Here is a 27,632-nt window from a genome sequence, read left to right on the forward strand (position 1 = left end):
CTCTAGTTATGGGGTCCTTGAAATACACACACACACACACACACACACACACACACACACACACACACACACACACACACATTTACGGTCGCAATTAGAACCACTGTGCTACACTAAATGGAACGAGCCATCATTAGACAGCTTATCATTGGTAACACCTGTGAAGGAAGTAAGAAAGAGGCCTTCTTTATAGTATGGATGCTGTGCATAGAGCATAGAATAATTTAGCTCTGGTCCATAGCGTCAGAGTTAAGAATAACTCAGACTATTAAAGACTCCTTTATGCAACAACTTACTTACCTTACAGTCAGAAATTGTATTAAAGATCCGATTCTGTGAGTGTCTGTCTCGAGACTTCAGTCAGGTTATTATTGCTAATAGTTAATGAATACTGCCCTCTAGTGGAAGAAGGCGTATAGTGAGTGAAATACGGATGGATGGATGGATGCGTGTTCCAGGTGGATGGACTCGGGCTGCAGCCTGCAGAAGCTATTATCAAACCCCCCTAATCAATTATTTTTTATTGCTTAAGTATCTGAGTGATAACGTTTCTGTATTGAGTGGTGGAAAGTGGTGGAAATCAATACTGCAATGGGGAAATACATGTTCAAAATGTACTTGATTAAAAGTACAAAAGTAAAATTGGCATCGAAATGTAGACATAGAGCCTACCTGAGGTAAAAGTAGTCATTACGCAGAATGTCCCATTTCACGTTTTCAAATGTATACCGGTAAAAATGTTTTGAAAATAGCAGATCTACAAGCTCACAATGCGTCACAACATCGCCTAAATGTTTAATGTATCTAAATCCACATAGTAAAGTTAGTAGTAGCAAGTAAACTAAAGTTTTCAAATAGTGGAATAAAGAACAATATTTTCCTCTGAGATGTAGTGGAGTACAAGTAAAAATAGTGGAAATTGGTTGAGAAAAAAAAAGGAAAAAAAGAAAGTAAAGTAGGGCCTACAAATACCTCAAAATTGTCTGTCGTCTCTCTTGTTCTGGAACGTCACCATTCCACTGTGTTGTGTTTGCCCAGCAGCAGCAGATCACATGATCCACATTAGAAGCTGTGTGTGCAGCTAGTTGGCAGCTAACGACAGCTTGTTAGCTAGCAGCGGCTAGTTACGTTAGCAGGTACGAGTCGTTTTTAAAGTTCCCTGGGCGAACCTGGCGTTGATTTAGGAAAACACAAACGCCATCTGTCAAACATAGTTAGATTCTTTACTGCATTTGTGGTTGGATTCTTGGAGACACGGTACAGCTGAACTGCACAACCAGGTACGACACCTTTCTGGTAAGTAAAACCCCTGGCTAACAGTAACATCAGCATTTTCTAAGTTGTTATTTAGACACGTAATGCTTTTAGCGGGCACTTAACGGCCAACTGATGGTTCAGTTTGTTAGTTGTGTATTTTGGTAAATGTGCATTTCTACTCTGAAACCACGGGACTCCGATTAAGATTAAATATTATTTAATTGAAAAAGATGTCACATATTATATACGCTATACTTTTAGGGCGATGGGAGGCGAATAGGCCTCCTGCCTCTACTAGTTAAATGGTCACCACCACCAGTAAATAACTGCCTCTTTATTATTACAGCTGATTGAACGTCACATACAATGTACCGACCAATATGAACCAGCGGTGCATGTGACCAAGGCCCAGATTTTACAGCACATGACCCGTACGGAGTGGAGGGGGGAGACTGAAACCAAGCACGGGTGAGTCACATACTGTAGTAGACTGACTGAGAGACTTTGGCTTGGTCACCATTGTTTATCCTCTTATGAATTGGTACTCATGCGCCTCATTCAATATTAGCACTAGATTACTGCACATTCTCCTTATTCAATATTAATAGATTACAGCACATTCTCCTTATTCAATATTACTAGATTACTGCACATTCTCCTTATTCAATATTACTAGATTACTGCACATTGTTCTGTACAATGTTAGGTGTTGCATCAGTGGTCATGTACATACAAACCTACATGAATGTTCCATCTTCCTATCAGGTCACTCACTACAAAGGAAGTGTTGAGTGGACGTCATTGTCTCATCGACCATGGCAGCAAAGACATCCCTGCTGAAAGTCATTCTCCTGGGTGACGGAGGCGTGGGGAAGAGCTCACTCATGAACCGCTACGTCACCAACAAGTTTGACACGCACCTTTTCCACACGATCGGCGTGGAGTTCCTCAACAAGGACCTGGAGGTGGACGGCCACATGGTCACCCTGCAGATATGGGACACAGCTGGCCAGGAGCGCTTCCGCAGCCTGAGGACTCCCTTCTACCGCGGCTCCGACTGCTGCCTGCTCACCTTCAGCGTCGACGACAACCAGAGCTTTCTCAACTTGGTCAACTGGAAGAAGGAGTTCATCTACTACGCAGACGTCAAGGAGCCGGAGACGTTCCCGTTCGTGGTGCTGGGGAACAAGCTGGACGTTGCGGAGAGGCAGGTGACTGCCGAGGACGCTCGGCAGTGGTGCCAGGAGAACGGCAACCACCCGTATTACGAGACCAGCGCCAAGGACGCCACGAACGTGGCGATCGCCTTTGAGGAGGCAGTGAGGAGGGTGTTGGCAATGGAGGATCGTACAGACCACCTCATCCCCACAGACACGGTCAACCTACACAGAAAGCCTCGCTCCACTACCACCTGCTGTTCATAACATCGAGGGGTTGACTTTCATGTCAAGTTGTTCTTATGCTGTTCTAATGCGCGTGTGATGAGGCGCTAAGCCTAACGGCTATATACTAAGAAAATCTTATTTAATCTAATTATGCTACTGGTTTCATGGTTTGTTGTACTTTCACAGATTTGTCATGCTAGTAGTTGAAATTGTCCACTGGAGTAGGAGACGAGAAGAAAAGAAAGGAAAACAAGTAAAACACTAGTAATCATATTCATAACCCAAATACAGTACAGAAATGTCTACTTCAATCTGCTGCAGTTTGGAGGGCAGGGTTGTGAAAGAGTTCCTGATTAAAGAATCATTGTCTTGTCTTGTCAACCCTGGACTCAAGATTTCGCAAGGGAGCTACTGTACATGAACTGTATGAATTTGCCATTACATAAGATGCATGTTTGCCAACTTTACTTCATTTATCACATTGTAAGATGTTCCTTTTTATTTTATTTTGAAAGGCCTTTTATACTGTATGACTTAATAGGATCAATATTGTACAACCCTGCAGTGCGAGTGTCAGAATTTTTAGACTTCCATTCATGGTCTATGTAATGGATTCATATTTATAACCTAAGTGCACAACTGAGAATAATTTATAATCAAATAACTATTTCTGGAATCTATAAAGTAGTTGAGTTACTACTTTATGTAACAGAGATGAAGGGTTTTCATGATTATTGCACCTTTTGGCCTAGAATGGGTTATGGTTTTGTGCTGGAAGCACTGAGGGGATAAGATCCCATCAATAAGCATTAAAGCAAGTATAACATGCATGGTGTATTGTGTAATTACATTTTTGAAAACTTTTGTATTTTGTTTTTACCTCATACTTTTAATGTTATTTAAATTACATTAGACTGGTATATTTTAAGTATGACAAAATGCTGATGAGATGATTTGAGTAAAACGTGATTTTCTGTTTATGCTAATATCTGAAACACTTGATACTAATATCAACTCAAGTCATATTGTTGATATTGATTTAGTATTTTGTAAAACATTCATTTAGTTTCATGTTTGTCCACCTAGGCTTAATTTGTAATCAATGTATTACTGTTATGTCAAAACAAACAATAAAAACCCTATGATTCTCCTAACACAAAAAAGCCCTGCATAGGTTTAATCATATCCATAGGTTTCAGCTAACATTTCTGGCAACGTCATTAACAGCCAAACCTGCATTCCTGTTGATGTCACTGGCATCGCCAGGGTGAGCACATCTACCTCATAGCGTGCTCTGCTGTTGCACAAGTAGGCCATACTTGGCCTACTTGTGCACAAGACGCAAGTTGGCACCTTGACAGGCAATTCTAGTTGCATTTGTAACTAGAGGGACAATCATGTTGGTATTGGGTGGTAAATAATGCATACCACAAGAAAGTTGTCAAATAATCAGCAATGAAGAACTCACAAGAAATACAGGCTTCTCAGGCTCATTTAAGAAATGGAGATTACAAAGATGTTATTGTGTCTGGCTATATTACACAGTATCAGATAACCCTCTTCTAAATTATTAATATATTTTCCACAACTAAAGAGGGATTACATCACAAAGTAAAAAAAGCAATGATACGTCGGTAAAGGCCAGACCACACAAATGCAACTCCTTGCAACTGCCATTGGGGATAATGGTTGCAAGGAGTTGCATTGGTGTGGACTGGCATTAACATTGGTGTCAGAATGTACAGTACACAACAAACAATAGTAGAATGAGTTTAAATCAGTTCAATACATTGGTCATTGTGATCAACTCAGGAGATGCTTCTTGCCCAGAAACTGGACTTTTCTGTCAAATGCTGTTGAACGTATTGGAGCATTGATTTCGTAGAATGGATTCATGGCAAACTGTGGAAGAAAGGAGATTTTTCTTTACATGAATATACTTGAATCTCACCAAAACTCGTGTTTAGATAATGTTTTGGCAACAAAGAGGGTCAACTTACCTTAATGTATAAATCATAGACATCATTAAAGAAGTTTTTTATTCCATCTTCTTGTCGTACGTCATGCAGCATAATGAGTCTCATATGTAGAATGTACAGTTAAGGAAAAATGCAACAAAGTCCTTACAGTTGAATGAGCAAAAAGAGACTCAGAGATCCATATGACTGACTTCCATAAAAACAAATAAGAATATTGCTTGTACATCTACTGCACATGCTTGCAAAAAGGGGACTGAGCATTGGTTAGACCTCCCATTGGTTAGACCATTGGTTTTACTGAGGTTAGGGTTAGGGTCCTCTACAGCTCTTTAATGAATGGGTCACCAATCAAAGAAGAGGCCCGCACAGTCAAGGACTTGCAAAAAAGAAAAGTACCTTTATTTGACGTTTCGGTCATTTGGACCTTCATCAAGACGGACACAATTTTGTCTGTCTTGATGAAGGTCCAATTAATGACGTCGAAATAAAGCTACTTTTCTTTTCAGAAGTTCAAAATGTGTCTGCTCATTTGTTTGTGTTTCATCATCACCTTCTCTCTCCTAACTGGATGAAGTTATTATCCTGACCTGAAAATGTATTTTATGTTCAGGAGTCGTCTGTCCTGAGAGCTGGAGAGATGGGGACAGGCCCTGTTAATGAACACACTACACTCTATAGCAATAGGAGGCAAGAGGAGAAAGGAAGGCTAAGGAGGGGGTTAATGGATGCGGTGAGAGGGTACAAGCAGGTGTCCTGAGTGACAGATAAGAGGAAGAAGCAGTGAGCAGAAACAGATGGAAATACTGTAGTAGATTATTTGCTGTGACTATGTCTTCTGTAGTTGCCGACAACTTAGACAAAATAATATCACACCCTACAGCTGCATAAAAACTTAAAAGGAATCAAACAATATAAAAAGGTGACCCTGCACGGGACCGTACCTATGTTCCCTAGGTTCTATGTTCCCCACTTTCTTACCACCTAAACCTACCCCTACCCTCACTAAAACGAATGCTGTGAGGTGGGGAACATAGAGAGGGGGACATAGAACCTGGGGAACGGGTGCATCTCTCCACTCCGACATGTCTCCTTTCCGACATGTCTCCATTCCGACACTTAACCCTATCTCTAAACCTAATCCTAAACCTAAGGCTAACCCCCATGGGAGTGTCGCCACTCCGACAATAAGAAGTCAATTTCGGAGTGGCGACATGTCGGAATGGAGAGAGCCTCCCCTGGGGAACATAGGGTGGACCCCCCCCCCTGCACATGCCCAAAATGTACAGATTTTCTGGTATTTCTTGTTTTCTGTGTGGGAATTGTCATCACATGGATTGATTGGCATAGTAATTTGTGGTTTCTGTTTTCATTATATTAGATCACTAATGAACAGCATCACTAGCAAGTCAATGGTACTAACCTAACCTGTGCATTCCATAAAAGACAGCAAAGGTAAGATTGAAAGGATATGTCCAGCAGTGACAAAGGCAGAAACAAACCACTCATTGAACTTGTCCACAGTTTTCAAGTACATGTTGTTGGATAACCACATGTTTTCATCCACCAGATCCAGGGCTGCATGTGCAATGAACTGGTTCAGGTGACGATGGTCATCCTGTTGACAAACAAAACAAATCATTTCAAAGTCACTGACATTTATAGACCAATTGCCCGAGCTCATTTTGGCAGCAATAGAGTACGTGTAGTTGAAAACGCAACACACCTTTGATTCAGCCTTTCCCGGTGGCAAGAACTCCATTTCAAAGACAGGGTTGTCATGATGTCCAACCATTACAAAATAAAAACTTCCAGACATTTTCCTTGCAGTAATGAGTAGCTGCCCTGAAATCAAAATGTTCAAGAAAAGACATTTCGAAAAGATCATCAAAACTGACAAAAAGTCAACTCAACCATTTATGTAAGGGTTTCAACCAAGCTGATCGATATGCGCATGTTTTCAGGGGGTATGACATCAAAAACAAACCACGAAAACATTGCAGAACGATTATATCAACGCAGCCTATAAGGAAATTGAACACAACCAACTCTAATCATATTTAATTTAGATAAAACAGACATTTGTTTACCTGTCAAATCGCTTTCCGTGGAGTGAAGAGAAGAGTCGCAAGTAGATGACGACGTCGTTGCGTAGTTGCGCTGGGCGCGTGATATTGAAACGTAACGGCATTGCCGCAAGCAGCCGCATAGAGCGCTCGTTTTCTCAGTTATTGTCCACGACACTGCAAGCGGCGCGAAGGCCAGCGGACCTTGGTCCTGCTCTTCGCCCCCGAGCGCCGCAGGCGCGAGTGGCCGCGAAGAGCGGGCCAGGGCCGCGCGGCCGGCGGAGCGCCGCGCGAGTTACGAAGCCGTGGTGAATGCAATCGTTCTATTTATGCCCAGGCCGTAAGGCCTGGGCAAGCGCACGATAAACGCAATGATAATTGGGGTTTGGTGCACCTCGCGCGGTCCAAGAGACCACAACGGAGCGCTCCCTACGTCCGGTTCAGCCAATCACAAGCTTCAAAAATGAGTCCGGGGCGTGGCTTGCGGCAATGCCGTTACGTTTCAATATCACGCGCGCTGGGCGTATCCAAACCATAGATCCAAACGCGTTCAGTAATTTGTCGGTGTATTATTGTATTTGTTAAATATACTTATTTGGGAATAAGTTGTTGTCAGACCCGTTTTTGTATAAAATGTACTTGTTATCCGAGTAAAAAATTACGTGGGAGAGAACCATAGAGTTAAAAATAAGGAGTGAACTAATCTAATGGCGTCATAATAGTGTGCCTGCCCGGAAGTGCTAATGTCAGTTGGATTTAAAAACAGAAAGGACGCTGCTGGTTGCTATGCTGGATACAGAGTACACTCAAGTCCTGCAGTTTGTCCAATTTCTAATCTGTTTAGTGGCATACTAATGTGGTAATGTTGCCCATCTAAGTCGGGAGAGGACGGCCTCTTAATTTATGATGAAAACCTAATTGTTCTCCTAACGCTACACTGTTGTTTTTGGACATAATCAGTAACCTAGGTATCAACACTTAACTTCGCTATCATGTCTGCTGACAAGGAAGAGGCTTTATCCCCTGATGAGCTGCGGAAGAGACTTTACCAGACATTCAAGAATAGAGGGGTGCTTGATACACTAAAGGTAAGTGTGGATCACTAACATCCTTTAAAATTGCCCAAACCACTTGCAGGCAGCAGCCGTTCGCAACTAGTAAAAAAAACAAACCTAGCCCAGCCATACCCTCCCCTGCCCCTTCTCTGTATATTCTTACTGTTTGTTTAGACCTACTGTTTTCTTTTTTTTGTTCTTTAATTGTATTTTATTTACATATCTACTGCATAGTACTGTGTTCTATTCGTCTGTCATTCAATGTTATATGAGATACTTAAAGGAGCTATAGTCAACTTTTTCTTGAAAAACGGATGCTAAAATAAAAATAATGTTTCGAAAATATTTTATAAAAAAATAAGCTTCATATATGTGTTTCAATTAAAAAATGACCACAAAAAGCGTAAAATAATGATAAAATAATCATTTTGGCCCTTTGTTTACATTTACAGGGCCCGTACTTTGTTTACATCCTAGTCTGTAGACTAGGATGTACACCTACAATGAAAAAGTTGACTAAAGCTCCTTTAAATGGTTTCCTGTGGAAATAAGCGTAGTCTTTTCTAGGATCTCCTTTTAGTAGACCTTGTACCAGTGAACTGTACCGTCATGAAACTGTACCTTTTCCTATGCAATCTTCTAATAAAGTCTTCAATCAAAGTAAATAGGATATGTCGTGGAATACTACTGCTGTTGTACATATTTGTGCACTGGTTCCCAAACAGTGGGTCGGGACCCATTTGTGGTTCAAGGACACATGGGTCTATCTATGGGTCCCTTAACTTTTGGTTTCCTACATTTTGTTTTGAATTATTATTTAAAAACCATAATAATACAAAAAAGTAGTGAAAATAGCCGATCTACAAGCTCACATCGTGGCACAAAGCAACGCGTTGTGTGCTTGCTTGTACATCTGATTTTTCACTAGCCCTAGAATGTCTGTGATCATTCATATAGACTTTGTCAATGATACATGAAATATTCTAGACATTCTAGGGCTAATTTTTCACTAGTTTGGGTCCTGGGCAAACGTTTAATTTCTCTTTTGGGTCACAGGCTGAAATGTTTGAGAACCACTGCCCTATTGCAAACCAACCTGTTCCAATCACCTCCATGACTTTGTCATTTGTTGTTTAGACTCAGCTTCGCAATCAGCTCATCCAGGAGTTAAAGCATCCGCTTGTGAGTAGGGAAGACACAGTTCCCAGACTGGTGTCTTTGAAGTCAGACTCTCTGTTGGTGTCTGCCTGTAACAGTCTTGTGGCTGATCATCTACGAACATCTGGGTATGAATACACCCTGTCTGTATTCCACCCTGAAAGTGGCCTTAGCAAGGACAAGGTGAGCCCAAAACTCATTCAGTAAAGTATTATTTATACACAGTTGTCCAATGGAGGATATTTAGGCTCCAAGAATTCAGTTAATACCACAGAATGAAGTTAATATGATTTAGAAGTGGAACCTTCAAAGCTTCAAATGAAGAAGCCAAAGTAAATTGTTCTGCTTGGCAGGTTTTCACAACAGGAGACCTTCTTCAGCTCATGAAAATAAGTCCAGAATCGACACTCTACAGATCACTGGTAATTGGTAATACAATAATTCAGAATATATATATTTTTACATTGAAATATGTTTTTATAATCTGTTTTCTATTGTTGTTTTCACAGACTTCAAACAAACAAAGAGATAGAAAAGGTATGAAATGCACTGTATTGTTTCCTTATTTATTTTGATATAAATATATATATATATATATATATATATATATAGTCTAGATAGATAGATATGTTTTTTAAGGCTTCAAGGCACAGAAGCCTGATCTATAAGATATTCCCCATATCCTCCAGGTTTTCTGATAAGCCTTCTAACAGAACTAACAGAATATTACACCCATGGGATGGGCTGTGATGCTGATACGCAGACCGCCACCTCACCGTCTTACCGAGGGTCTCTTGGTATGATAAAACACTTCCACTCGAGTCTTCATGCCTATCTTGCGTTTATTGTGACCTACAATATGTTTTTAAATGTATCTGAATGTTGGCCATAATAACTTAAGATGCGGTTGGGTGCATCATGGTATTTGTCTGTTCACAGTGGAGAAGATGAAAAGGATTGACCAGGAATACGACGGTCTCCATTCCAGGGGAGACCGATGGGTCTCCTATGAATCTAAACTTGCTGCATATAGAAAAGAAATTGAAGCGCAGATGCATGCAGAAATTAAAACTAAGGTATGTGTATTTAAAAACAGAAAGCTGCAATCCATAACCTACCATATCCTTGCTATATATATAATTATTATATGTATATATTCGTTATTTATTTCTTTTTTGTTTGACATTGCTTCTGGTTTGACTTCGTTCTCAAGATGCAACACTTTAAAGATGTTGAAATAGCCACAGTGAAGATGGAAGAAAAAGCTAAATCGCAAAAAGAATTTGAGCAGCTTAAACGAGACATGGAGAAGACGTATGAGATGAAAGCGGAGGCATTGATCAAAAGGGAGAAAAATGCCATTGAGCGGTTACAAAAACAACAAGAGGTAGATTTTATACCAAGAAACTCTTCATCCAAAACCTATAGAAGATCAGTGTTTGTGTAACATCATCCCAATTCCACTAGTTATGACAGTTGGATTTCTCTCTGTCACAGATTGAAGAAAAGGGCATCTATATGCAGAGACAAGAGGTGCTGAAAGAAATTGAAACTGTCCGAAACAGAGAAAATGAGCTGAAACTCAGGATGGAAGCTTTTGAAAAGTAAGAGCAATTTCAAACCTTTGACCATACTAAACAAAAGACAATAATGTGTTCCACGTTAACTAAGTTGGCAAGTAGAGTGTGTTACTCACCTATAGTGTATGATGACAGGACATGCCAAATTCATGAGGAGAAGATTAAGATCACAGAAGAATTACTTCGGAGGAGAGAACTGACTGTGAAGACTTTGGAGGACACCTACGACCAAAATCTAAAGAATGAACTTTCCAGGTATTTTAAGCTTAAAGAAAGAGAGATCTTGTCATGCAGCTCACATTGAGACTGTCCTCATATGAACCAGAAGATGTCACTGTGGAGTTGGGCCATGGTGTAAGCTTGTAGTTCAAGTCCCTTCAACACAATGATAAATTCAAGGCTTCATGGGGTGTGTAGTTGATAGAAAATAAGTCATTTTTTGGGCTGCCTCTTCTGTGTGTGTGTGTGTGTGTGTGTGTGTGTGTGTGTGTGTGTGTGTGTGTGTGTGTGTGTGTGTGTGTGTGTGTGTGTGTGTGTGTGTGTGTGTGTGTGTGTGTGTGTGTGTGTGTGTGTGTGTGTGTGTGTGTGTGTGTGTATATATATGTGTATATATATTATATATATATATATATATATATATATATATATATATATATATATATATATTCTAAATCATATTTTGCAATCATTAGGTATCAGCATGGGCTGGATGAGGAATTTGCCAAGAGGACACAAAAGCTCAGAGAAAATGAGACCATAAACAATGGTATGTCTTTTTTTTAAATCTATATAAGAACTTCTATACTGCTTACCACTCAGTTATGGTGTCATATTTAAATTATGTTTCTGTCTCAGTGGAAACTGCTCGAATACAAAAAGAGTCGTCAGCGGTTAATGCCAAAATAGAGGAGCACAACAAAGCCTGTTCGGAGGTGCGAAGGCTGCAGGTAAATATAACATGCACATTCTGAGAGTCTGTTACATACATATGGGAAAATGTTTATTTAGCATTGGGTAATTCCATAACAATTATATAATGCACTTAAACTATGTAGGTAAATACACTTGTAATCCATTTAGACTGTTTCTTGTCTTTGTGTTGGTTCTCCTTAGATTGAGCTGGACACATCACAACAGCAGGCTTCTCTTCTTAGTCAGCAAAAGGAGCTTCTGAGAGAGAGACTGGAGACCATGAAGGACTACCCCAGCCTGAAGAGAGAGAAGGTAGAATTGCAGGGGCAGCTGCGGCTGTTGAAGCAGCAACTGGAAGAGGTACAGGAGGAGAATCGTCTCTTCCGTGCAGGTGAGGAGCGACCACTCATCCCATGAACCTCCATGGAGACGCATACATATTGCTATCGCCCTCCACATTCAGATGTCATACAAAGCTATTGTTATGTGGTAATAATCCCCTACTGCCGCTATTGTGATTAGGGATGTTTATTTTTTAAAGTAACTTAACTTACAATTTCAGCCTTTTACTTTTCCCATAGTATATTGAAGACTACTTCATTTGATGCTTTCAGTGGGTGTGTGTTTGATGCAGTGTGAACTAACTGGAGATGTACTGTAGTGTGAAGATCTCAAGTGTTGTTATCTGTACAACTGCTTCTGGCCCAGTGGTCGAAGATTTGTTGATGTTTCCCCCCCCCCGCCTGTCAGTGAGGGGCCTCCATGCTGTTTGTAGCTTTGCTAACAGTTCTCTGAAGATAAATGGTGGAAGAATTGGGGTTAGGAATGGCATGGAAGCGAGCAAGAGGCACAGTAAGGAGGAACAGAGGGCTCTCTATCCCTCACAGATTACAAATGTTTTTACTCTCTCTCCCGCTCTTTCACTGATACACACAATCTTCTTCCTGTAAAATGATAGATCATGGGGACCAGTGGGTCCCTTTTGTCTGTGTGCCATTTGCTCTCATCTCAAGTCAACACAACACTTCAGAATGCTGACAGTCAAATAGCCAGAGAAATGTTTTCTGGAGCCCAACGCCATGATCCACTAAGTCAAAACTGTCTTTTGGTATAATTATGAATGAGTTTTTTCACTGAATACTTGTGATACATGTGCCTAATTTAAACAATAGCTAGCGCCTTCAGATTCTGTCTGACTTTCAAGTTTCACATTTATCCCACTCAGATTTGGGCAAGCCGTCTGTAGAGCAGCTGGCGTTACAGACGGAGCTCCGGAGGCTGCAGAATGCCCGGAGGCTGGACGAGGAGGAGTTTGACAACCAGAGACAGGTGCTGCAAGCACAACTCCAGAGTGAGGTCAGTGTGACACCACTGCCTTATTACAGAGTGCGGTAAACAATGGTCCACTTTCCCAAATAGCTCCCATCTTGTCCTGGATAGTACTGCTTATTTAATTTGCAACTTGGCCTTGCATCTAGATCAGGGTGGGCAGCTTTAATGATGGAGAGGTCCACTACATTTCCACACTCACTCCAGAGAGCCACATTGCATGTTGTCACATCCTACTTTGTCATTCTAGTATGTCATACAATAGAAGCAAAAATAAACAGCTTTTAGATCGGCTATTTTTGCTTCTTTTGAATTGGAATCCTGAATTATTTTCTATATATATTTCTTTTTATTGGAATCCTGAAATGTTACATTTTGATTTAATTTCAAATGCATTTAGTTATACCTATGTAAGACTAACATTCTAATACTACTAGTCATTCTACTACTGATATAGACTGAAGTAATTAAAGCGGGTCATGTTTGCATGTTTGGAGTTGGAACAGCTGAAATCAATAATATATCAGTAATCCAGTATTAAACTGCGGGTGAAGGTGGGGGCCACAATCTGAACTAGATTGCCAGATAGCAAAACATTTCAGAGTTGTAGTTGTTTATGCTGTCTTGCCTTGTATCTTATGTAGGTGGAACGTTGTGCCCAGTTGAAGGCCCAGCTCATTGAGTGTGAGGAGAGGGCCCAGTGGATGAATACCCATGCACAGGAAATTAAAATGCAGCTTTCCCAGACTCAACAAGGTATTGAGTGTGCATGAATGATCTCCAATGTGCCTCATTGGTTCCTCTATATAATTGTGTATTTCCCTACACAACAATGCATCTTTTATGAACCCACTTCCTCTCCTTGATATATTCTTCCTATTCCAATGAATCAAGTCAATCACTGTAGAGCACACCTGGCACAACATCCATCAAACAGGGAGAGGAAGCCATAATATGTTAGATGCACTTTATGGAGTTCTTTGATAGTTTACAAATTCCCAGTTTTTCTTATTCTTGCTCTTCCATGGTGGTTGGTCTTTTTGTATTAGATCTCATAGTCTCTTTTTTCCCCTTCTTCTTCTTTCCATTTCCTTTTCTCCTTCTTTCTCCATCTTTGGTGTGCCGTCTAATGATGTGACGACTGCAGCTCTTGAGCGCGAAGTGCTGCGTAACCCAAAGCCCTCTCTTGTGGACCGTTCTATACTGGAGCTTAGTGCAGACAAATTGCTTCCCCCTGACATCTATGTGGACAGGGCTCTGCTGAAGGGCAGGGTGGGTCATGATGATGATGATGGTGTGTGTGAGGGAGCAGGTGGGCCCATGAGACGGCACAGGAGCCACGCAGCCCGGACTGACTCTCCGGACTCTGACTCGGAGTGGCTGGCCGGAGCCAAATCCCGGATTCGCGAGTTGGAGAGGGAATCGGATAACCTGGAGGAGGTGTATAGGAATTACCAGCAGAGGGCGCTGCATTCCACGAGAGCCCACTCCCCGCAGCAAGTGCATCCCATACCGTTCTCCCGTCGCACCCGCCCCCGCTCGCCCCAGAGACCTCAGCTCTCTCAAAGGCCACTTTCCCCCCAACACCTGCACACTGTAGCCTCCTGCCCAGCGCCCCAGCAGAAAGTAACCTTCTCAGCAGACCAGGCCCGGCAGCAGACCTCAGGTTCGCCGTCGTCTGCCGACCCACGGTTCAGAGCAGATGGCTGCCCTCGCGATGACAGCTCCTCTCCCTCCCGCCGGCTGTCCTCCACCCCGCGCTCGCTCTCCAGTACGCAGCTTCAAACGGAACTCATAGAAGGTACTGCAGAAGCACTTTTACTTTATCCTGTCAGATCACTCAAAGTTGATGTGTCAGTCCCACTGTAAACTGTGGGGAATATAACTGCAAAGATGTTTACACTCTGTCAGCGCCCTTACTGGTGCCCCTCTCTGAATTCAATAGACACAATAAACCCATATCCTGTCACTTCAGGTGTTTGAATTTATATTCTAGCGGTGCATATTACAAACAAAATTGTTACCCCTTTACTCTCCATTAGTTGCCGTTTCTCCTGTGCCATTCCCTGACCTGTCTCCCAAGAGACACCCCTCTCCTGCCCCCTGTGGGGGGGTGGTATCCTCAGGGGACTCCTCTGACCTCAGCCCACCTCGCAGCCCCCAGCTCAAGAGCACAGCACGAGACCAGCACAGGTAACACCTGGCATGGCTTTAAGACCTGGTACGCATCTGTGTCGTGTTAGACCTGAACACCTTCAACGATTATTTTATGCTTTAGTTATTAAAAAATAGTGCGAACTGCTATTTTTGAAAAGTCGTGAAAATGTGTGCAAGTCTTTGAATATTTTTGACCCCTAAGGGTGGGTTCTCAAACTTTTTCATGTCAAGGACCCCTAGAATTATATATATATATGGCCGCCGACCCCCATCTCAAAATATTATATATCAGGGACCCCCCAGAAGCAAGTTTTTGAGTTACAAATGTTCGCTTTAAAAAGATATATTCAAAGATTTACAAAAGATCTACAAGCTCGCAGCACGACACTCGGTGCCGCGCTGTGAGCTTGTATATCTGCTATTTTGTTTATAGTAAAATAATGGTTGAAGTGGTTCAAATCTAAAGTGTCACAGGTTTTGATGGGTTAACCCACTTAGGCCTGACCTAAGTTATCTGAACAATGTCAAATATTATTCAAAAATTACAAAAACAAATATGTTTCTACATACTGTACATGTACTGTACTACACAAAATTGTGTTCCCGGCCTGAATGGGGACAGTATTAGTCTCTACCGGTGATGGCTTTCACACTCATCACTGTATTTTATATGAAAAACTGGGCTGGCCTTCTCTCGCCAACAACATTTTGTTTTTATTTATTTATAAGGCCCTGTGTGGCAAGCTCCCATTGTATTTATCTTCGTTTTTTAGAACCAAAAGCTACGGGATATCTAACACGCTGACACAGACACACATTACACTTGTCACTCCACGAAAAGAACAGTGAACAAGGAAAGACTGCCACCATCTGTTATGCCCCAGACAAATGGAATAACTCCAGGAGACCAGGACTCTCTGAAACTGGATGAATTGGCCTCTATAGAGACATTTAAGGTACTACTTGAGGATGCATTATACAAGGACTGCACCTGCTTTGTGTAGCCCTTATGTATTTGCATTATGATGTTTTAAAAGAATATTGCACACTATTTTGTTTAAAATTGTGTTGTTATTTTGTATATGCTGTACTCAGTGCGTCCTTGCAAAAGAGTCGTACTCTCAATGGACTTCCCTTATTAAGTGCTTACTGAGGGACAGACTATGCTAAATACCCTTATCTGTGCGTCATTGTCCCCTTTCAGCCCACAAAAGGTCCAGCATGTCTTCTCCAGCACAGAGTCCTCACCACAGCCTGAGAAGATAAGCCTTCAAGATCTCACAGAGACGCTGCCAGGTAGCCCACATTGCTCTTGGATTAGTGTGTGTAACTGTGTATGCTTCTGTATAAACATTAAGCATAGAATACACAGCCTGACGTTATGAGAAGACAGGCTGTCATGTACGTTGTTAATTAGGCAATTGCGTATATTCGCACTATGTATACTCATAGATTAAAGTTCTGTCGCCACAACTGTCATTTGGATTCCATGAAGTCAGCATGTTTTCTATGGAATCAAGTTGTAGATTTATTGTAGGTATTTTCGGTTATTATTCTAGCTGTGAGGCGTTGTCGCCTCGCTAGAAGGTCTTAGGTTTGATTTCCGCCGGGGATGCTGTGGGTGCTTCTCCGCATCATCAGTTCTCCACGTGTCCCCAAGGGTAGGTACCTTCACAAAAACATGCAGTAATCCTGAGCCCCGTTTTCACTGAGCAAAACTTCTGGAAGTCTTGTCAAAAATGACGGCAATTTTGAAATTCACGCCATGTGAAAACGGCCACTTATTTTGTATTCCGGGAGTTTTGGAGGCCGAAATTTGACGGGAAAATACCTAGTAATTTTTGGCTAAAGTACCGTTAGAATACAAATTTCCCTTCTGTGAAAACGCATACCGTTATTTTTGACGGTTTTTTGACAAGCAGGTGCGTAAGGAGCCAATGATAACAGTTAAAGCATTGTATTTGGGATTGAAAACGATCAGAATGTGAATGGGATATAGGCCTACAGTCGAAATATAATACAGCTTCACCTTGCATTAGGGATAATTATTTAGGCTATAAAGAGTAGAGTGAGAGTCGCATTGTGACCATGGCTGGCTGCCTGCAAAAGTGCAACGATTTCTTAACGGCAGCTCCTTTTGGAACCTCTTCCTCCGCTATCTGCGGAGGGACTGGAGAGGTTCTGAAAGAAAGAAGCTGTTCTCAACAAAAGGTGCATCATTAGTTTATCGCCGTTGTCATGTGATGATTAGCCTAAAAGTCTTTTGAGCACCGAGCGAGTCCACAGACCACAGCTAATCTAAAGCCCACAGGTGCAACACGTTGCATTAGATGAGATCCTTTCTGAATGGACCTTATGTGTTGTTGTTGCTGAGCATGAAGAATATTTTGTTTTAGTAAATCCATTTGTAGCGTTCAGAGTGAGAGAGAGAAGAGACAGGACAGGCACCGATGCCACCGCAGTGAACGCAACGAACTGGGGAGAGTGTTTCTTTTTTTTTCATTTTTTTTTCAGGTCTTTCAGTGCAAGTGTTGCCATGTCTGCTAATTATAAGCGACTCTGGGCTTCATTTCCGTAAAGTTGTTTGTATATGATAGTTGCTGGTTTCGTTTTATTTGTTGTGAGCTTGTAGATCGGTAATTTTCAATTAGCTGATGTGGCGATGCGGGTAGTTTTAAAGTGCTCGTGTGGCCTAGATAATATCACTTTTTGGGGATTATTTTCGTACACCTGGTTGCTTAGTTCTCTCGCAAAGTCTGGCAACACGGACACGGACAACGGACAACACCGCGACAACGGTTTAGTGAAAACGAGGTATTTTATGGCTATGCCAGCATTTTTGCTTATGTGAAAACACCCAAAAAACTAAACTCCCGGCAAGTTGAAAATCATTATGCTAATTATTTTGCAGGAAAAATTCCGGAACTGTAGTGAAAACATGCCTCTGGTCTCTATATTGCCTCCCCCCTGTCAGCCAGGGCGCCTGATGGAGGGGAAAGGAACTGGTGGAAATAACATTTCACGTGCTACATCCCACTGGGGAAACTCCCCCCTGTCAGGTGAAAAAAAGCGACTTGGACTCCTCGTGCATAGAAGGAAGCATGAGGTCAGTCCGTTGCTCTCCCCAGGTTGGCAGAGGGAGTGTAGCGCTCAGGATTACACTTAGAAATTGGCACTGGGTGAAAAAATGTAAAGTAAAAAAAAAAAAGCATTTGAAGTGGTCAAACTAGCAATATGTTCAGAAGCATCTTCCATAAATCTTAATTGTCTATATAAAAGCAAAGGTTAAAATCTCATTCTGTGACCTTTTCACCTGGTTGGTAGTACGTAGAAGAGCAGGAACAATATTATAAAACATCATAATGTGACATTGTGTTTGACACTGTTTCAAAAATCACACATTAGGACTTGGTCATACAAACATTTTCAGTGTTGAGATTTTATTTCGATTTGTGACATGATGAAAAAACATGATTTGTGGTGTACTGGACCTTTAACCGGAAGGCGGAAGCATGATCAAGTGTGCGTACTCCACTTTGATGATTTTAGCAGAGACTGTGACATGTGAGAGAAGCACGAAGCGAACGAAACGGAAGGCAACGTTTTAGTGCGTGAAGGCAACCTGCATGAATGCGCATGGGCACTGGTTTGGTCCGCATAAAGTAAAATGTTGCCCAATCAGGCCTGATGCAAAATGATCCCTGTCAAAGTCTACTATTTATTTGAAGTCCTTCTGAGAGGCTTGTTGTTGGTATCAGCCGAGAACGCAGGAGTCTCTCCCTCTTTCAATGTGCTAGGTGGGCTGCAACACCTACAACAAATCCACTAGTTTTGTCCCAATAATTCTTTCAATGCTGTACATTTAATCACAGTTCTTAGGATTAATACATTCGCTCACATTTTATTGTGCTTACCGTGATTCTCCCATCATCTGACAATACGTGGCCCTCCTGTCTGGAAATATGACTGATATGCAGGAAAAGCTATTAAGTTACATATTGCATGTATCATATACATGGTATTTAAGTAGAATAGTGTGTACTTCCAACCCAATTCGGGTATAGAACTAACAGCAACTTGCAAACAAAGGTTTCTGCACATTGGTTATAAATTCAGATGTTTTTGTTCCAATGTAACTGGTATTGACCAGAACTGTGACTGAGGGTGGTTAATCAGCAGTCTTTCTTTGTATAGCACAACTAAGTAGCACCACTGATGGTTGTATTCTGTATTTCTGTATTTGGAGCATAGATGATGATTATGGTCTTGATCCTGCTGTGCACCGCCTGCAGGTTTCCTGTTATGTCTGATCCATGAAGCTGTGATCAGAGTCTGGGATGATCAGAGATAGCCTGGGATTTCCCTGGACATTCTCTATATTTTATCATTAGCCTAATGAGTGAGAGCTATATGCATTTGAGGACCCAAGACATTGAACACAAAGAAAATACCCTTCAAAAAGATTAATTTACAGCAGGCTTGTCCAACTGGTGGACAGTGGGTCCGATGCGGCCTGTGAAGGGGTCCAAACAGGATGATTTTTATTTTATTTTGTATGAAGCATTCCGCTGTCTCCACTGTCTTTAGCCTGTGTGACTGCCCATAAGTCCGAAGATTCATTAGTCCGAATTTAGTTAGGGTTACTGAGGTTAGGGTTAGAGTTAGGGTTAGGCATAGTATTCTTAACAAATTCGGACTAATGAACCTTCGGACCAATGCCATGGCACCGTGTTGGGCAATTTGTTGTGTACTTAAAGGAGCAATTCACCCATTTTCAACCTTATCTTAATAAAACATGACACAATTTCCTTCTACTCACTCATTGGTTCAGACTGCAGAGTTCAGAAAGAACAGTTCAGAAACTGCCAGCTAATTATTACATCATTGATGGTGATTCCAAGCTAATATAGACTACAGCCTTTCTGAAATGCTGAAATAGAAACCATTATGTAAAATTAGTTTGACACCCCTAAGTCGTACAGTATTATACCTGGACACTTTAGAGATGCTGTTAATTTCCCTCAGTTTTGAATTCTGCTAGTATACATTAAATGTATAATGTGTGACTGGCCTCCAAAGTGTCCTCTCAGTGGCCTCTGCACAATGGTGGAGATGAAGGGCAGCTGATTATGTATTCTGTGCTGGTCGTCTTGGCCAAGCCACATTATGGTGGAGCATGAAAGATCTCATTGTGTGTTTGTCTCCCTCCAGAGCCCAGCCGCATTCCAGAGCCGCTCCTGGACACGGCCATCCCTCTCTCAGAGGAGCCCCCCGATGGCCCCGCTGTCGCCCCTCTGCAGGCTCCACGGGACCTCCCAGACACCCAGGTCCACACGCAGGCTCACGGAGGAGGAGGTGGGTCACTTAAGTTCTCTTTAGTTGACCCCTCCACAAGCACGGCTGTCTTTCACCTTCCATTTATGAATTCCGCGATCGACATATCCATAGTACCACTGTCTCTCATGGAATAAGCCCATACGTACCAGTCTCTCATGCAATACATATATTCATACATAACCGTCTCTCATGAAATACATCCTCAACACAGTCTCATGCAATACATCCATACATAGATACCCTCATGAAATAAATCCACACCACAGCCTCTCATGCAATACATCCATACACACCACAGGAAAACTCCTCATCATGGAATATATCTTCAACACAGTCTCATGCTGGCAGGTGTACAATATATTGAAGCTCAGAGAAGCTGTAATTTAACTAAACTGAAATTGTCATGGTCGTGCAAGGCCAACAACGTCCAGGTGAACCATCCGCTCCTCAAGACGATGAGGAAGATGAAGAACTGAGGTGGGAGAGGGAGAGACGGGAGCGCCAGGATCGTCGTCAGAGGGAGCTAGAGGAGGCCAAGGAGTGGGAACTAAGAGAACTGGAGAGACTGGAGAAAGAGACGGTAAATGATCATCTAAACCAGTCGTTCTCAACCAGTGGTCCTTGAGGGGGTTCCAGGTGGTCCCCATCTAAATGATGGAGAGTTGGTAACCAAGTGGACCCTTAGAGAGCTTTAACTCTTGAGGGTGTAAAATTAAACCATTTTACGCTCTCAGGAGTTTTCGGCATTACTTAATTTACAAGAAGTCCACACAATTAGAGAATGTTGAAGGAAATGTTATTTTGATCAACGTTTGCCTGTTATCTCTCCTATGGTACAAATAAATATTCTTAAATTTATCTCAAATGTAATCGAATGGTGGTCCGTGGCACAAATGCAGAATAAATAATGGTCCTTGATATGAAAAAGGTTGAAAACCACTGATTCAAACACCACATTTCCCCTAAATGCCCACCTCTCATCTATGTGGATTGAGCATTAACACCATGTGCATCTGACCAGGCTTTTGAAGAAGTGGTGCAGTGTGGAGCGGGAGTGGAAGAGGAAGCGAAAGAGAGAGGAGGGCACGAAGAGGAGGAGGAGAAAGATAAGGAAGCCGGCGGGGAGAAGTCCTCCTCTGGGGGAGATCCTCTGGAGAAGTACATGAAGATGGTCCTGGAGGCCAGAGAGAAGCAGCGTACACAGGTGAGTCACTTACACATAAACTTGGGGCTTTGACATTTTGTGTGTGCTGCTTGGCGTGCGTGGCTAAAGATCACAGGAGGGACGTGAGGCCTTGTCTGTTTGGAGGGAGTCCAAATGTTAACGTTCCACCAAATCATAACTTGCATTTATTGGGTCATTCATTATATTTGTAAATATTCTATGTGTGTGTCAGAGCCCCGGACAAGAGGAGCCACAACAACACATGAGCCCAGTTTTCAAGAGTTTGTCTGAGGAGAAAGATGACAGGTAACTAAATTGTTTTACTTTGTACTGAATGGGGAGAAATGTATGCTATTTTGCTGCCGGGTACACTCAAGAATACCCGTCGCATGATCTGCCATTTTTAGCCCATTGATAATAATGTACTGTATACTCGATGTCACTGCTGCCCATTTTCCATAGTGTGTTTAATTTTCAGTGAAGCCATTAGATTCATAATTTCAAGAACAGAAAAATCTACTTGCAGACAAACACTTTATTTTTATTTCTTAATTAGTTTAGTTATATTTTGTGTGTGATCTCACCTTTGGATGTAGAATAACTTTTCTCTCCCTTCCAGATATAAAGCTCAGTAATAAAGGTTTATTGATTTAGTGTTCTAGATCAGGGGTTCCCAAACTTTTTTGTATCAGGGCACCCCATACATATTTTTTTAATCCGAGGCACCCCTACATTATAATCTTTGTATGATGAAGCAGGGCTTTGCTTTACCAAAAGACGTACACATTTGAAACTTGGAGTTACAAGGTTTCTGCCCGTGGCATTCTGTAATGTAGCTTGTATTGGTTGATTGAGCGATGCTAATTATTTCCCACATTCATATTGGCCAGAGGCTTCCACTAATCAACTGTCCTTTGTTTCCTCAGCATTGCTGTCTACTCGCATGAGGCTGTGGATGATGACTTCTGGTGAAGTACTACTCAAGATGCATAATGAACTGAACACAGTTACTTGACTTGACATGTACTTTATATATTTTTGTTTTAATGGTTGTCGGAGCTTGTATATTTTTTTATTAGTTTGTTTGTTTTTTGTATCGAATTGGTTTGACCAATACATTCTTATTTTTTTTAAACGTAATTCTTATTTGCAGATTTTCCTTCACGGTTACAGTGCAGGGGTTCATATGTATCATTATCAAGCATGATATTGCTGCATATCGTCTTGTTGGGTTCTATATTCTGTCTCCCTTTGGAGGAATATGTTACGTGTTCACCAATACCCGTCAAGCGGCACATATACATGTACATGCACAAACCTAAAGTTGTGTGATGTGTGTGTGTCTTTGGCAAGGTGAATGACGGTAGGGTACACTCTACTAGGACTATGACCCTCATTGCATGTATGAATATACAAGCCAAAGATGAGTATTTACAAATGGAGTGTGAGGCATTGAGATTCAGGAGATGATAGCAAGGGTGAAAAAGGGGGGGGGGGGGGGGCACACGCATTGGCTGTCTTGGAGCAGTGGTTCCCAAACCTTTTAGCCTGTGACCCAAAAGAGAAATTAGACATTTTCCTGGACAAACTAGTGAAAATGGTAGATCTACAAGCTCGCTTCTCGTTGTGAGCTTATAGATCGGCTATTTTCACTACTTCTAAAACATTTGTTTTCTAATTTATGGAATTTTGTTGATTTTCTTTTATTTATTCATTAAATTACTGCTTTTGGGGGGATGTTTTTATATATATATTTTTTTAATAATGATTAAAAACAGAATGTAGGAAACAAAACTAAGGGACCCATAAAAATGTGTCTGCGGCCCACAAATGGGTCCCGACCCAGTGTTTGGCAAACACTGTCTTAGAGTGTGCATTGGCGAATATGTACCACAGTGACGGAACAGCTCCAGGATGAAAACTTTAGCCTGATGTCACCACAGAGACCCAGGAGAGAATGAAATGACAGCTGGCAGATTCACCAGGTTACCCGGCTAAGAAATCACAGCTTTATCTAAGCTCTGGGAATGAAGATTGACACTGTCAACTTCCATTTGTATATTCACATTTGCACAAAGCAGTTTAGCAATGAATATCTCTGAATTCCCCTCGTAGGGTCTTCGGGTCACTTTGACCCGGTTTTCAATTTTCAACATCAAGAAAAAGTATGTTAAAATATGATTTTTTCCATGAAACTTCTTCTGCTTGGCTTATTTACTGTACTAAACATGTGATATGAAAATGATACATGTCATGCATTTGCAACACAACCCTGTATCAACATATAACACCCAGGGTCTTCGGGTCACTTTGACCCGGCCATTGAAAGTGTATGCTAAATGGCTAATATTTAGAGCATTTCTTTCTGATAAAACATTGGACATATGAATTCTGGAGTACATCATTTGCTCACCATTACAAACTACATTGATAACAATTCAATCAATATTATTATTATTATTATTACATTTACTCCCCCGGGAGGCCTCGGAAGATATTCAACCCCAAATCGTCGTTTTATTGCACCACCATGAGGCAGAATTGAGCAAAACAAGTTGTGGGGGTTATTTACAATACCGATTTTGACTCTTGTCATTTGATCAATGTCGTGACCTACAGTATGTGTCACATTTTCTATTCAGATTGGCCACGATTCCAAAGATGCTTACGATTTTTGCGGGAGTGGCACATTTTGCTACCAAATGGGAACTTCATCCCTATGCCACTTTACAAATACCAAGTTCCATAGCATTCCGACGTGATTTGTAGCATTTATTTTATTTTGAGTAGCCAATTATAGTTTGTGTGTGTGTGTGTGTGTGTGTGTGTGTGTGTGTGTGTGTGTGTGTGTGTGTGTGTGTGTGTGTGTGTGTGTGTGTGTGTGTGTGTGTGTGTGTGTGTGTGTGTGTGTGTGTGTGTGTGTGTGTGTGTGTGTGTGTGTGTGTGTGTGTGTGTGTGTGTGTGTGTGTGTGTGTGTGTGTGTGTGTACACGCGCGTGTGTTTGCTAGCGTGCGTGTGTTTGTGTACATTTGTGAGGGTGTGTATAATATTTTGTGTGCAACATTTTGTGGAATATTGGGATGCTCAATGGTAAGGACAGTTAGGGGTGAGCTGCAAATGATTTTGCCTTTTTGGATCAAGAAAGTTATCTGAATTTGGTAATTTGCGGTAAGAGGATGAGTCATGAGTGCACTGCTAAAGGATTCATAATTTCTCCAGAGTAACTTGTGATGAGCGAGATTGAGTTTCGCTATCAAAGCGTCCTGTGCCTCATAGCATATAAATAGCAAACCCGTCCTTTTGGTCGGCTCTCAGAAACCACCATTGCAGAGCACAGCTACCAGCACAACTGACTTTGCATTCACACAAACGTGCACCCATAAATAATCAGAATACCGTTTTGTGTATCATTATTTTATGCTTTAACTATTGAAAAATAGCAGATATACAAGCTCACAGCGCGGCACCGAGTGCCACGCTGCGAGCTTGTAGATCTACTATTTTTGAAAAATCGTGAAAATTTGAATTTTGACCCGATTCTATAAGTGTCTTTTGAATCCTTCTAAGGTTTTTTGAAAAAACCTATGTTTCTATGTCAGCAATCTGGCCAGCCATCGTCAAAGAAAAGGTCCTTTTCACTTTAACTGGAGCTCAGTTAGTCTGTTCTTGAGAGACTACTATGTCAGTGGTTCTCAAACCTTTTCATTTGAAGGACCCCCAAAATGATATTTATTTGGCCACGGACCCCCATTTCAAAATATCTAGTTCCAGGGACCACCCAGAAGCAAAATTTGAGTTACAAACGTTCGCTTTGAAAATACATATATTCAAAGATTTGCACACATTTTCACGACTTTTTCAAAAATAGCAGTGAGCTTGTATATCTGCTATTTTTCACTGGTTAAAGCATTCAATAATTCTAGGCCTAAATGGGTTAAAAGACAACATGGCCACCATTAACAGGACAGTAGTGGACAGGGTGCAGTGTCAAGTAACTTGGTGTGCACACTACTTTGGACTTGTCATGGACTATACACACAGGCAATATGGCAAAGAAGGCTAGGCTAGGCAGTGTGTTTCATCTGAGACCGTTGAGACTGTCTGGTATGGAAATAGCTCCTCCAAGGAACTGTGAAAATGTGTCGCCAACATTTTGAGCTTGTACCTCTGTGAGTGACAAATAAACCCACTTGAATAGACAATTTAAACTTTTTGCCTTATTTCCTTTACATAATCAATACATTGTTCCTTTTGTTGCATTATTATGCTTTAGCCTACATACCATTAAGACATCAGCAGGAACAGTCATTTAGCATGTAGGGAAAGTATTAATATTTACAGTCGACATGGATTTGAAAATAATAGGCCCAGATTTTCTGTGACGTGCCTTTGAGAGGAGATGCAGAGCCTTTTGATTCAGATATCAAATGAAGAATGAGTATTCATCAGTGTCAACACACAAATATGTTAATGTTTTTGTGTGTGTAGAGGGAAGCTGGCATATTCATTTCCTACATATTTGCATCATGTTAGAGATCAGCTCTCTCAAAGTTGCATTGATTAGCCAAACTAATAAAAGGTCAGATGTTCATGTAGAAGGTTATTGGTGCCACCTACTGTTGAAACAGTTACTTGTGGGGAAAACTTTAGTCAGGCCTGAAGCACTGGCTAAATCTCCAGCAAACTAAAGTCATACCTAAAACATTTTGAAATGTTCACCTTTTAATGAAGTGGATTTATTTTTTCCACATTTAATAATGCATTTTTACAATAATCTCCACACCAGAGACAATTTATTCCCAGCATCAGCGTCATCTTCCTCCCTAAGATTTACTGTAGCCTACATTAACATTTTGCTGACTACCATCATTAGTGGTTTGTTCGCATACAAAGCCGTACTTTTGAAGTTTGAAACGGGTCAAAAACCTATATTAATTATTTAGTTCATCCTTGCATGTTAGTCCATACAAGGATGTCATCCTTCTGTATAATGGGATGGTTTCATCATTAATTATGCCATTGCCATAATTAATTTGCCCTAGCCAAAATGACTATGCATGAGATTGGATCATTGCAAAGTAAATCAGAACTGCTTAAGGACATTAGTTAATAATTAAAATGTACGTTTTCAACTGTTCGATGTAAATGTACAGTATACAATGTTTTATGTGACAATGTTGTAATGTTTTTTTTTTGTTAAACTATATTTTTATCCCACGTTTTTTGCAACCCATTTTCTCACCCAGTGCCAACTACCTAACCTGTAGTCCTGGTTTCCGCCCTCCCCCTGCCGCGCCAGGGGAGCACCTGGCTGGCTAGGGGGAGATAGTATAGAAACCAGGATTACTGCATGTTTTTGTGAGGGCATTTACCCTAGGAGACACGGGGAGAACATGCAAACTCCACACAGAAAGGCCCTATCGCCAACCCCACCTAGGGTGTGGGCACTGATGACGCGGAGGGAGGAACACGCCCCCAGCACCCACAGCTTCCCCCGGCGGGAATCGAACCCAGGACCTTCTAGCTGTGAGGTGAAGCGCTAACCACTGCGCCACCGTGCCCCCTTGTTGTAATGTTGAGTTAAAATGTAAATTGTTCCATCACTGAAGCAAGCTTTAGGCTTCCTATCTTCCCTTCAAAACTGTGGGATTGGATCATTCATTGTAAAGTAGGTCAAAATCAGGACTGTTTAACGAGGAGTACAGTAGCATTAGTAAATGTAAGTTTTCAATTATTCAACATAAATGTAATATGTTTGTTGTAACTGAGGTTACATTTACAGTAAGTTGCAGCAGATATTCCACCACTGAAGCAAGCTTTAGGTTCCTACTTCCTATACTGTGATAATTTATCGCATGCTGATCTACAGATATAGCTTGATGGATGCTCTCTACTGTATGTACTGTACTTCTCCTTGTCCCAGTCTTTGTTTGGTCGCTGATCACATCCTGAAACTGCCCACCTGACACAGCACATCACATGCCCCTCATTATTACTGTGCTCTATGGGCATTTCTGTGTGCTTGCACAGGGCTACTTCTTGAATACATTTCTTCCATATTGGTAGACAAGTTACAGCTTGTTCTTCATCACATCGGCGTGGGGAAAATGATCACAGTGTAGGAAGTAGGACAGTTGAGGCAAGTTGAGTATGTCCAAGTGTATGATGACAGGACATGTCAAATTACGGAAACAACTGGCGGTGAAGACATTCTTCTAAGATACCAATAACATTAGAATTAACTTACCAGGGTGT

At 41.4% G+C, this 27,632-nt stretch overlaps 3 protein-coding genes and 1 long non-coding RNA gene across 4 annotated transcripts; 3 read left to right on the forward strand and 1 right to left on the reverse strand.

The window, feature by feature from the left end:
* The first annotated feature begins 1,084 nt into the window (after positions 1-1,084).
* On the forward strand, positions 1,085-3,470 carry rab9a (RAB9A, member RAS oncogene family). Its single transcript, XM_080753075.1, has 3 exons — positions 1,085-1,296; positions 1,604-1,725; positions 2,023-3,470. The coding sequence occupies exon 3, from the start codon at positions 2,073-2,075 to the stop codon at positions 2,679-2,681; it is 609 nt and encodes a 202-aa protein (XP_080609201.1). The 5' UTR covers positions 1,085-1,296; positions 1,604-1,725; positions 2,023-2,072; the 3' UTR covers positions 2,682-3,470.
* Positions 3,471-4,126: 656 nt separating this feature from the next.
* Positions 4,127-6,772, reverse strand: trappc2 (trafficking protein particle complex subunit 2). Its single transcript, XM_080753353.1, has 5 exons — positions 6,709-6,772; positions 6,345-6,463; positions 6,088-6,236; positions 4,643-4,724; positions 4,127-4,544 (listed from the first exon to the last, which is right to left on the reverse strand). Exons 2-5 carry the CDS (start codon positions 6,435-6,437, stop codon positions 4,446-4,448), a joined length of 423 nt encoding a protein of 140 aa, XP_080609479.1. The 5' UTR covers positions 6,438-6,463; positions 6,709-6,772; the 3' UTR covers positions 4,127-4,445.
* A 904-nt stretch (positions 6,773-7,676) lies between these two features.
* ofd1 (OFD1 centriole and centriolar satellite protein) lies at positions 7,677-20,837 on the forward strand (the record flags this gene model as incomplete). Its single annotated transcript, XM_080752816.1, has 19 exons — positions 7,677-7,772; positions 8,877-9,080; positions 9,251-9,319; positions 9,407-9,434; positions 9,587-9,694; positions 9,837-9,973; positions 10,111-10,284; positions 10,395-10,501; positions 10,613-10,732; positions 11,170-11,243; positions 11,333-11,424; positions 11,591-11,780; positions 12,615-12,745; positions 13,363-13,474; positions 13,866-14,519; positions 14,761-14,911; positions 16,080-16,171; positions 20,087-20,230; positions 20,629-20,837. The coding sequence occupies 19 exons, from the start codon at positions 7,677-7,679 to the stop codon at positions 20,835-20,837; spliced, it is 2,892 nt and encodes a 963-aa protein (XP_080608942.1).
* Positions 20,838-21,282: 445 nt separating this feature from the next.
* Positions 21,283-22,397, forward strand: LOC308308050. Its single transcript, XR_013963260.1, has 3 exons — positions 21,283-21,416; positions 21,610-21,683; positions 22,304-22,397. It is a non-coding gene; the product is annotated as an uncharacterized lncRNA (long non-coding RNA).
* The last annotated feature ends 5,235 nt before the right edge of the window (positions 22,398-27,632 follow it).

This window comes from Nannobrachium achirus (genome assembly GCF_963921795.1).
Source record: "Nannobrachium achirus genome assembly, chromosome: 22".
Classification (NCBI taxonomy): Eukaryota; Metazoa; Chordata; class Actinopteri; order Myctophiformes; family Myctophidae; genus Nannobrachium; species Nannobrachium achirus.